The sequence below is a fragment of the Miniopterus schreibersii genome, assembly GCF_964146895.1.
Source record: "Miniopterus schreibersii genome assembly, chromosome: 10".
NCBI classification, from domain to species: Eukaryota; Metazoa; Chordata; class Mammalia; order Chiroptera; family Miniopteridae; genus Miniopterus; species Miniopterus schreibersii.
The window spans coordinates 74,522,918-74,535,171 of record NC_138110.1 but is presented as its reverse complement, the minus strand read 5'-3'; the positions used below and the strand labels follow the sequence as shown (position 1 = coordinate 74,535,171).

At 50.8% G+C, this 12,254-nt stretch overlaps 1 protein-coding gene across 1 annotated transcript in view; it reads right to left on the bottom strand.

Moving 5' to 3' along the window:
• Nucleotides 1-270: 270 nt before the first annotated feature.
• The window catches only part of SLC24A3 (solute carrier family 24 member 3), a gene marked incomplete at its 5' end in the record, with an annotated part of 322,397 nt that continues 310,413 nt past the window's right edge, over nucleotides 271-12,254 (bottom strand). The window contains 2 exons of the mRNA XM_081149048.1: nucleotides 271-2,198; nucleotides 5,857-5,922. Of these exons, the coding sequence (XP_081005174.1) occupies nucleotides 2,049-2,198; nucleotides 5,857-5,922 (216 nt within the window). The 3' untranslated portion in view covers nucleotides 271-2,048. The remainder of the gene's footprint in view (nucleotides 2,199-5,856; nucleotides 5,923-12,254) is intronic.

Here is a 12,254-nt window from a genome sequence, read left to right as displayed (position 1 = left end):
GCTGAAAGAAAGATTCCTAACGTAATGTCACGTGTATTCGACGGGACAACAGGCCAAAGGCTGTTCAAGGTTTAGAGGGGACCCATGATTTCCCACTTCCTACTTGTAATCCACCAGACATTTACCAGCTTTCCACGTGACCCCACCCAGAAACAGAAGGGCAAATACCCCACCCCACGGTGACTGCGATCTTTTCCCCTGGCACGCACACTCCTCAAAGTCAAACAGGCAACGCTCTGGAATTCGAGGAGAAAGCACTGTGCACTGCTCAAGGAAGGATACAGAACAGAGAAGTTTATTTTACACTATCCGTCCAAGAAAACAATCGCCATAAACCAGTGCAAAATGTGCGACAGAATCAGTAAGTGTGTCTTAGCTCTGAGAGCCCAAATTGGTGATTTCCTCTCCCGGTCCTCCAACAGGCAGGTGCCCCATTGGCTAATGTTTGCCTCGTTTCTCACCCTCGACAGAGACATTCAACCAATTTGTAGCAGGTTATTTTTACAATTCATACCAGAATGTGTACAAGGGACAGGGAAAACCATACCGAATGAATTATAAGTGATCAGTGCTTAAAGTAAATATAGGGGGAGCACGGGCAAGAATCCACAGTTTCAATAAATACAAGTGTAACAAGCATGGGTGGGTCTCAACTGGTGGAATTAGTCTGCATAATAATTCAGCGTCATACAAAATCTAGCAGGGCTGTTGAGCAGTGATTGGCAACAATCTTCACAATAACTTATGCCCTTGAGCTTGTCTGCATTTAACACATTCTGTGGTTTCAAAGATGTCAGTTCTGATTTCTCCTTCCCTTGCCATCCCTCCAGGAAGGGACGGGTGGAGCTGGGGCAGCTTGGCCGTGGTGTCCTGGAGGAAGGACGCTGGCCCAAGAGCCAGCTTTCAGGGTCCAGTGTACTCAGTACCAAGTGGCAAATTGGGACTTTATTGACGATGTCTGTGCAAAGTGCGCTTCTCTCCATTTTCCAAGAAACCAGTGTCTGTAATTCCTGCACAAAAAGCAGTGGTGGCCTCTGGGTCACTCCCTGTCACCCCAAAGGTCAAGCAACGAGAGCACATCTCAAGGACTCACGGGTTGGGAAGCTTCTGCTGCTGACTGCCTGGCACCTCGCGGATGGATGTTTAACCAGGGACCCTCGACAAAGGCCTCAGGCAGGCTAGAACTATTGCTTGAGAGACTAGAAAGAACCTAGTGACAAAGTGAAGGTGATAATGAACATGTGGGAAGCTCTCTTCTTCCTTGGAAAAACCTCGTGACCCCCCTAGGTAACACCTATAGGACTGTGGGGGCACCCTTGGGTATGAAATGCCATGCGTCTGTTTCTGGTGGCCCGGCTCAGCTGTTCCTCTAATAATCACTAGATCCATGCATGCTCCAACATGCTTGGGGTCTGATCCCAAGACGCGGCGGGGACAACCTGTGGATCATCCATTAATCCAGAGCCCAGCGGAAAAAGATATAAGAGAAGCTCTCGACCTCTGCAAGAAGGGAGTAGAAGGGAGAACCCCGCAAAGCGAAATCACCCCCCCAAGCCCAGTAACCTAGGAATCACCTGAAAACACAACAAAATCCCAAGCAGTCCCTATAATCAATGTACCCTCTCCTCCTCGCCATCTCTTTGACAGTCTCAGGTCATAAATTAGGTTAGTCTTCCATCCAATAACTTAAAAGAGGAGGCGGGATTGTAATAAGTTTTGCCTGGCTTGGGCCAGTTAGCAGCCAGTTTTTCTAGAATCTCAGTCGCTGTTCAAAATGGAGCCTGAAAATTCACGTGGATATTGAAAAGTCTTCACGCGGAGGAGGCAGGAAGGGGTGGGCGAGAAGGGCTGGGCGGCGGGTAGGACTCGAGGGGGAGGAGCGGAGGGGGGGGGCGGGAGAGCCTGGGCCACTGAGGCAGGAGCAGAGGCCTGTGGACAGCAAGGGAGAGACGGAAGCCCGGCCCCGGGGGCCCCTGTGACTCGGGGTGCGGCCGGGCCTTGTATTGCACAGAAGAGAAGGAACTGAGCCTCGGCGGGCGCCCGGTGGATCAGTGTTCCCCGCACATGGGCAAGTTCACGAAGGTGAACACGTTGAACTCCGTCATGATGGAGAAGCACAGGAACACGCCGTACAGGAACAAGCAGCCACACCCGAGCTTCCTGTCCAGCTGCCACTTGTTCAGGTGGACGCCAAACACCTGCAACACACAGAGGGGGCAGGAGGCAGCAGCCGGGGGGCGCCGGGCAGGGCGCCCACGCTCTCCGGGCCCCCAAAGTCCATCTGGCGGAGCGTGGACGTAAGAGCATCACAATCGAGAAGAGAAGACAGGACCTGCCGGCTGCGGGAACATCACTTTAAAGAGTCATGGGGGGGGGATAATAAATATAGTCACAGCAGCCCCCACTCGTCCCCTGGATGCCAGCCCTGCACCGCTCTGTGCTGGCGTCACCTGCTCTGACACTCCGCCCTCTTGTCCCAAGCAGGCCCCAGCTCTCCCTGAGGACACCGTCCCCCAGGTGGTGGCTGCATCTCGCCAAGTCCCTGTGCCTGGAGGCCAGGAAGGTGTCCCCCTTGCTCCTCACTGAAGCTTTTATACCCTTTTCCTTCTTTCCTTCCAAAAAGCACCAGGCTTGGAATCTAAAGTCTCCTGACGGTCACACTCTACCTTCCCAGTTGCAGCCACCCCTGGGTGCTCCTGGCATTCCCCAGAGCCCCAAGTCCCCGCTCCCTGCCGCTCCTGCCACCAGCACTCCTGTTGTCCTTTGAGTGACTTAACTCTCCACCTAGACGATCTTCCCAGTACCAGTTCTCCACCCATTTCAGCCCCTCACTCCTACACCACACCCCTGACCTGTGCTATACCTGCTAGCCACACGTGGCCACCCACATTTAAATGTAACTCAGAGAAGATCAGAAACTGAGTTCCTCAGCTGCACTAGTCACATTTCAAGTGTTTCATGTCCACAGGCCAGTGGCTACTGTCCAGAGCACACACAGGACATCCCCAGCACTGTGGAAAGTTCTGTTGGACAGGCCGGCAACCTAGAGCTTGTCAAACACCCCACTTTCTGCCGGTAACTTTCTGTCTTTCCTGCTTGCTCCATTCTGGTACCCCAATTCCTACAACTCTGCGGACCCCACGACCCAGAATTCACTGAAACCATCACCATCCCACTGCGCTTCACCTGCCGTGCACACCTTTCCCCCCTTGCCCCGCTAAGCTCCTCCAGCAATCGCTGCGGTCACTCCTGGCATCCACCTCCATTCCTTGGCCTCTCTGTAGCTTTGTGGTCCTTGCCAGCCGAGCCACAGCCCTTCGCTTCAAGCCAAGCTTCCATCTCCTCCACGCTGCTTCCTCGCAGCGGCCCCAGGCTGGAGGAAAATGCAGGCCAGGCCGATGGGTCTCACTTTAAATTTAAGACCACAGACCTGAAGTGGTCCATTAGCACCTGGGGCAATCATCCCACATTTCCTAGCCCACCATCTCTCCCGTTCTTAGGTGGCTATTTCAGGCCTCTCCTCTCTCTTCAAACCCCCAACACTCCCTTCTCTACTCTCTCAGCTCAAAGCCTCGTTCCCATTTCACAGAGCTCCCCCCACATCCACCTGTCCACTTCTCTCCTGTTAATGAGGACCCACCGTCCACAGTCCTGTCCATGGCCCTGTCCACAGCCCACTCCTCATACTGCTTAAGGGCGTGGTTCCAGCAATTGCTTTTCTTTTCCTTCCTTCCTTCCTCCCTCCCTCCCTCCCTCCCTCCCTCCCTCCCTCCCTCCCTCCCTCCCTCCCTCTCTCTCTTTGTTTCTTTCTGTTAATCCTCACGCGAGGATATTTTCCATTGATTTTTAGAGTGAGTGGAAGGTAGGGGGGAGGGAGAGAAAGAAACAAAAGAGAGAGAAACATCGATGTGAAAGAGGCACATCAATTGGTTGCCTCCTGCACGCACCCAGACCAGGGCTGGAGGTCCAACCTGCAACCCAGACCAGGGCTGGAGGTCCAACCTGCGTGCCCCTGACCGGCAACCGAACCCGCCACCCGAACCCGCCACCCGCGGGTGCACAGGCCGACACTCTAACCACAGAGAGACTCCAGCCAGGGCAGGTGCCCCCCTTCCTCTCCATGCCCCACCCGCCCTGGATTATTCTAATTGGCATACAAAAATGCCGCTCTCGCTCATCTACACGTTTCTGGATTTTCATTTCTCTCCTTTCCCCACAGCAAGATAACTCGAAAAGCTTGTAAATGCCAGCTGCCTCCAACTTTTCCCTGTTAACCCATCCTTCTCAGCCTTCTGCACGTGGCCCTGTCCAGAGCCCCGATGGCCTGCACTCGAACCCCAGTGGCCAGCACTCGGGACTCCATCCTCTTCCTCGACAACAGATCGCTCCCCCTCGCGGCACCTTCTCCACGCGGCCTGCGGTTGCCACACTCCTCTGGTTTTCCTCTCCCCCCTCTCAGCACTCTTTCTCTGTTTCTTTCGGGGTTTTATTCTCATCGGCCTGGTTTAGATCTTCGGCCCCTCTCTTTTCTGTCTATGCCCGCTCCCTTGGTGACCTCACCCAACTGCATGGCTTTAAATACCATCTACTCTCTGGTGTCTTCAGCTTGGACATTTCTCCTGAACTCAGACTCATCTCGCCAGGGGCTTCCTTGACCTACCCCGTTGGAGGTCAAACAGGCACCGCAAACTTAAGATGCTTGAAGCTGCTCTTGCTCCCCAACCCTACTTCTCCCAGTCTTTCCCCAGCCCATTCCGAAGCCCAGCTGGTGGGTAGCCAGGTCTCCTATAGACTGTACAACCATGGCACAGAACGAGAAGCCCTGCGCTCAGAGCATTCGCTCAGGCAGGCGGCGTGTTCCTCCACCACCGGGTGTCGGCTTCTCTATTTCACTGTACGGTGGAGCTGATACTAGTGACCACCTCACGGGGCTGTGGTGAGCTCTCAATGGGAAAATATATGCAGAATATGAAGCACAGGGCATGGCTATTACAAGTATCATGACCCTAAGTCATAGGCCTGAAGAACCTCTAAACCACAAAAGAATAAATCATATTGATTCTCACTTTTGTGTAAGGAAGTATTTGCACTGGTAAAACCTTGACATTTGACTCCCATCTTGACCCCGTACATTACCTCTCCTGCTTCCTGCCCGCCCTACTGAATTCCCCTTCTCTAGCATATGTGTGTCAACATGCTAGGTATAATTCAGTCCATATTTCTTTGCAAATTGCAGGAAAAAATATTGTCTCTCAATGTTTAATGTGAAAATTCAACAGCACGCTTGTATATTAGTGGATACTTCATGTGGGTCAGTCTATATGTTGGTGCCAATTTGTTTTCACTCTAGTGTCAGTTGAGTTGGGATATTAAATTATACAAAGGGATGTAATGGCCAAGATCGTAGAACGGCATAAAAGTGAACTGTGAATAAAATATATTCTTAGTTGCAGATTATTGGGCAAATCCATGGATTTATGAAGATGTTTAGTAACCTGGAACAAGTAATTGAAATCTACCATTCTGTGACTAATTTTGCAGAACAAGTGAGATCTCCCCTTTGTTTTTGATAAAATGATTTGTGTTTGACATGAGACAGGGCCATGCTTCCGAGAGGAGGCTGCCTCCTTTCAATAAGAGAGAGAGAGGGGGGTTTCTAGCGGGTTGCTAGGATCCACTTCTAGAAGAAACAGTTACTAAGGAGATGGAACATCTGGAGGCCGATTGTCCTGATCCACCAGGAGGCCCAGCCCATCTGGTGTCCAAACAAACTCTGTGGCCAAAGAACCCCAGGGAATGGGGGTGGGGGAGAGAAAACACCGGAGCTCAAAAGTGAGGAGAGAGCTGCAAACCTACTGTGACAAAGACGGAGGCCAGGAGCAGGCCCACGGAGTAGATTAGTCCCCTGCTGTTCAGCCGAATCTGTAATAAAAAGATGAAACAGAATTAGTTTTCCAAAGAGACCTGTGCTCAGTGTGCGGCACTCAAGCACCTCTGAGTGAGTCCAATTTTCTCCTTCGGGAGGGGAAACACGAGGCGGCCTCTGCAGCCACTGCAGCTTATGGTGGGAATGCGCACGTTTCTAAAACACCCAGAGCACGTCCGGGCCTGGTCCACGCTCAGCCAGTCCCACGCTTCCCTCCAGGGGTGGTGGCTGCTGGACTGCCCCAAGGCCACTTGAAGCCTCCGTGTGTGTTGCCTGATTCTTGTTGCCCACGAGGCCTCCCCGTGGACCTCACCTCCAGGGAGTTTCCTAAGTTTCACAACAAGGGTGATGGGAGCAATGTTTTCAAAAGTATTACTAAAGTTTTTATCTCTTTTGCATTAAACCATCTGTGACCTCCACACTAACTTGATATGAAGAGGTGGGTGAGGGGTGCTATCACGAGCAAGCAAAGAGGGAAGTCAACATTCCGATCCTGATGTATATTAAAGGGTTTTGTTCGGTTTATTTTTTCACAGCAATGCAATAGGGCTCACAGCCAAACTTTGAAGAGCCTGAAAGAAACAATTTTTGGAATTCTTAAGGAGCCATGCTGTCCAATAGAATTCCCTGCAAAGACGGAAATGTCCTACATCTGTGCTGTCCCAGGGAGCAGCCGTCAGGAACCTGTGGCTGTTGAGCTCTTGAAAGGGGGCTCATGCAACAGAAGTACAAAACTTTTTAATTTACCTTTAATAAATTTAAATTTCCACTTAAAGAGCCACATGGGATTAGTGGCTGCAGTGTTGGGCAGAGCTGGTAAAGGGCCAACCTGGCCGACAAAGATCACACAGCGTTCCTTCCGTGGCGTGGAGAGGATGCCCTTTCTGCTTTGCCCTAGGCCAGGAGGCCGGCTGCCCTGAAGCTGGAGGCGTGCCTTAGAGCAGCCGTGCTCAGGGTGCTCCCGGGGCCAGCAGCAGCAGCCCCTGGGGGCTGGTTAGAAATCAGGGTCTCAGGCCCCAGCTGACCTCCTGTATCAGAAACTACAGGGTTGGGGCCCATCGATCTGCATTTTAACAAACCTTCTGGGGGCTTAAGAACCAATGACTTAAGGAAAGTACTAAGGTTAAATTTGCTTCTGGGGATGGGACTTGGATAGTCAGTTTTCACCAGTTCTCTTGAGAAGTCTTATGTGTATCCAGGTTTGGGGACCACAGCGCCCCCCCCCCCCCCCCAGTGTATACTGTCCTGCTGGGAGTCAAAGGCTATCTGTGTTCACAGAAAGAAAAACGAGGCAGGTTGATCATTTGGATTAGAGAACAAGGTGATGATTATTACAAGGAGCGGTTTGGGGGTCTTTCGGACAAAGTTCAAGCAAGGTACCTTGTCCCACCCTTCCGCCAGTTCGCCCAGGGGTGTAGGTATGGGAACAGGGGGTGTCTCCATAAGTGGGTTTGCTTGGTTCATTTTCTGGTGATGGACACCGTGTGCCCTAAACAGCCCACCCGTTCTGTGCAGACCCGGGAGCATAACATCTCCCTAAGCAATGTTCGCAGAGGGCATGGATGGACTCTCTCCCTGCCTGCAATCTGTGAGCTAAGCATGTGCTCGTCCCCACCCACCAAATGCCTTCCTAAGAACAAAGGACTCAAATCTTATCTCCGTGGCACTAGACCAGTGGGCTGACCCAGTGAATTCAGTGTGGGGAGTAGGAAATCAGCCACCCCAGCCCAGCTGGTAGCCGAACTTCCTGCAGCCCCTCAGCCTGGCTGCGGATAGAGTTTCCTCCTCTCATCAGCTGTGTTGGAATAAAGAGGCTAAGAACCAGGAGCACATCACAGATGCTGGTGCTGGAAGGGATTCTCTGCCCCAAAGCATTCTGTCCACACCGGCTGACAATCCCACACGTGCCCTGGCCTGTGCCAAAGGTGGGGGTGGGCTCCTCAGAGCAAGACGGTGGCCCCACGTGGAGTGAGGAACAGCCCACTAGCACTGTCCTCAGTCACATGGCCCTTGGGTCAACTCTGAAAATGAACACACACTCAGAAACCCTTTTGAGCTCTTAATTTTAACGCTGCGAGAATTCTTCTAAGAATGGGGCCGATGCATTCCCAACCCATCCCGTCCCCTGGGCTCCAGGATGGAATCCTTGTCAGCAACAGGAGTTGAGTAAAATGATTTTCTTCCCTTAAGAAACCAAGAGCCAGTGAGAGCAACACTGCAAGCAGGAAAATTCTCTGGCGAAGCTTTTTCGAAATGGACCACGTTCAAGCACAGCTCCTGATCTTGATTTTTTCTACACTCACATGGAGTCTCACATAAAGAACAGTGCTGCTAAAACTAGAAACGTGGCTCTAGAGACTAAACACAACCAACTTCTGTGCGGTTTCTAAGTATTTTCCACCTTTTCGTGGCAGCTTCCTTCGGTTCTGGGCTGCTACATGTGCCCAGGGGTGTACTGTTTGTCACTCTAAATAGAGACCTGAGCTCTCGAGGCCTGTATTGATTCCTTGCTGTCTGACTCCCGCAATTCCACGTGGAGGCCACAGTCAGGAATTAGGGCTCCTTCAGCTGCCTCTGGTCCAACTCGAAAGCTTCCCAGCCACTGGAAGCAATCAATGGTTTGGGGCAGGAGCTGGCAAACTATGACCCACGGGCCAAATCTGGCCCATCGCTGGTTTTTATGAACAAACTTTTATTGGTACTCAGCTCATTCATTTATATACTGCTACAGCTGCTTTCAGGCTATAATGGCAGACTGGAGGAGTTGGACAGAGACTGTATGGCCCATGGCCCACAGGGCTGAAAATATTTCCTCTGTCCCTTTCTGGAAAACGTCTGCCAACCCTGGTTCAGGGTGTGGGCTCCAGCCCCAGCTCCTGGTTCCTGGATCCCTGCTCAGCCACTCATTTGCTGTATCATCATGGACAGGTGAGGACTGGACTTTCCCAAGCCTCAGTTTTCTAATGTGTAAAATGGGGGTAACACAGTTCCCGCCTCATGGGGAGGTTGGAGGATTAACTAAGTCAATCGGGTTGGGCTTGGGCCGAATCTGGTGTAGATTCTCGGTGAGCGTGGGCCGCTGTTCTGCACCCAGTCGGGAACTGCGTGGGCCCACTTCCCTGGGACCCCTGGCTGCTCCTTTGTGTAGATGACAGACACGAGAAGGGTGGGGACCATGTCTGACTTTACCCTCTATCTGGCACAGGGCCGAACACAGACCATGTGCTTAGTACGTCATTGATAAATGGATTACGACTGCTCTCGAAGTGGCATTTTGAACGTGGTTTACAAACGGGCCATCATTTCTGTGGGCAGTGTGGACGGGTCAGAGAGAGGCTGGCAGAGAGGCCCTGGATGCCACTCCCGATGATACTCCAGAAGCAATGCGATCCTTGCCCAACATTCCCTGTCCCCTGTCCCCACTGTTTTATGAGTGTGAATAGCTTATTTTTACTCAACATTTTATTATGAAAATTTTCGATCATTCAATAAAATTCAAAGATACCATCTCATTTTTTAATGAACTGCATCTCATTTTTTAATGAACTACACGGGTACATTTCACTCCTACACACTTCAACCGGCATCTGTTAAGGGTTAAACAGGGTTCAACTATAGGTCATGGGTCTTTTACTTTCAGACGCAATTTCCATATGGTGAACTTCACAAATCATAATTTCACCATTCAATGTGTTATAAGAAATGCACACACCTATGTCACCCAGACTGCAGCCGTGACTTACAGCACTTCCCCCGCCCCCTGAAAGGTCTCTTGCACCCGCTGTGTCACCCAGGGGCAATCACTGCTCTAAGCATCTCTGCCACAGGCCGGTTTATTCTGCCCTAGAAACTTCATATGAATGGAACCCTACAGTGTGCACTCGTTCATGCAAGGATTCTCTTCAAGAGCCCTTCACGTTTTTCATGACAGCAATAGCTCATTTCTTGTCATACAACATAAATTTACCGTTTTTTAAAATTCTCCAGTTGATGGACATCTGGGCTGCTTCCAGCTTTGGGCTATCAGCAAGTATTGACTTTCTAACTCACAAACAAAATGAAAAGAGACCTACAATGGCCCCTTTTTACCAACGGGAGAACTATTGACGAAAAGAGTAAGGACAGCCAGGGACTCTGCTGCGACCTCCGAGGCTGTCTCTCTTACCCTCGAATCCTAGGGGGCACCCGGAGCCTCTCCAGACTGCAGTTCGCCTTTCTCACTCAGCACACGCCCGTCTCCCTGCTGGGGCCCTCTGTCTAGTCAGATGGGACACACACACCTCCTTCCCACCTCTACCCAGCCCATCTCTCCCAAAGTCCTTCCACCTTTTTAAAGTTGGGCCCTTTTTGGCCTTATCACCCATCTGAAGGTGATCTTGGTCACATCCTTTGCCTGGGTCACCTTTTTACCTCCCAGCTAGTCCCCATGCACAGGGCAGATGCCTGGGTCCTAAGATTTTCCTCATGCCACACGCCTAACTTCCCCCCTGGCCCCGCACACAGGCTTCAGTGAGCATCTGCGGGTGATGCTGGGCATGCTCGTGTGTGTGCCCGCCTTGGAGGCAGTGAGGCAGGGTGGCAAGGGGCAGGAGTGGAGAGCTGGGTGGGGAGACTGCCCATGGTGAGTAGTGGCTTTAAGCTGATTTTTTTCAAGCAACAAAGTGAGAGGGAAACCCCCATTTTTTAAAAATTGAGGAATAATTTGCATACAGTAAAATGCAGAGATTTTCACCCATCAAGTGTACTATTGGATAAGTTCTGACAAATACATGTACCCACGTAGTCCACATCTCAGTGAGAATATAAAACATTTCCATCACTCAATAACTTTCCCCGATGGCAACAAATCTGACTCAACCCCCTCAAATACTAGTTTCTTGGGTGTGGGAAGCCAGACAACATCTCTGGACTACCTTTGGAAAAGACTCTGAGTTCCAATCATGCATGGTATATTGATCTAAGCAATTATTTCCCTGCTTCCAGCCTCCCAAATGCAAAGCCCATGGAGCACAAATGCAGAAAATCTCCATGGCAATGCCCACTGGAGAGCATGCAAGGCGTAACTGGATTGTTGGACCACAGCATTTAACATTGTTTTCATTTCTTGCCTTTGAAAATATGCATTTCATTCTCCAATTCCCTCTTGGCAGGCGTGGTGGAGGAACAGAAGGCTGGCTGGTTCCAAAGTCGACAGGAATTTAGCCCGCGATGTATGTATATTTTTCACAGGCTACATACAGAAACCCATTCATACCTAGTTCCATGTGTGTATGTGGTTCATAAACTGAATCCTACAGAGTCTGGGGATCTCAAACCCCCAGCCTCAAAGATTCTGACTTTCCTATGTTACAGCTTAAAATCTTCCTATGGTTTGAGGTCTGCTCTACCCAACCAGTGAATTCTTTTAGGAAGAATAAGAAGCCCCTGGATTCTTGCTGATTAATTTATAACTTGGAACACATGCTGCGTGTCACTTTGCACTTTCAGATCTGGGTAATCTGAACATTTGTGTGGGCGTAGGTTCCAAATGCATGTGTCTAGCCTTGATTTACGCTGTAGAATATCACTGGGTGGGAATCTCTTTCCTTGAACAGCTGAATGAGGTAAGACAGTGAATAAGCCTACAGAAAAGAAGCACTTTAATGGCAGCTGGTGGCCAAGTCCTTGCCTCCCCAGAGCTCTCTCACAAGCACAGGTTGTGTGAACAAAAGGGGAACTTAGTAGACCCCACGAGCTCAGGGGAGCCACATGGCAGGCTGGACAAGCTCAGTGGCCAAAAGTGACCACACAGGATGGTCTGATCATAAACTCCAGACTGGACAGGCCATGGCTGGTAGTCAGGTCCCAGGCTTATAGTCGCGTCCCTGTCTTTACCTTAAGTGAGCCCTGTCCACTGTTTTTATGCATCTAGGATATCTTACCTCTGAAATGTCAGAGTAACTTTCTTTTCCAGACCCCTCAAAGGCACACCTGCAGGCACCAGAGCACAAGGCCACCGAGCAGGAGACCACAGAGCCCTTCATTATCACCTTGTTCCCAGCACACCTTCTCTACGGGCTGTAACGGGTGAATGTTAGCGATCTGCACCCACCACTGTAAAAGTATGTGTTTCTCCACTTCGCTTTTTCTCCAACCCTAGAGACAGACTTCCCTGCTTTGCTTTCTCCCGCCTCCTTAATCTACCACCAATGGATTTCATGTGCCTTCCTTCTGTTTTCTCCTTTGATTCTAAATGTATACAATGGGCTGCAAAGCCGCCGGTCTCTGAGCATTTTCCCAACCCACTGAGATCTTGCTTCTTGGCATGTCCTCAAAATTTTGGCTCAAA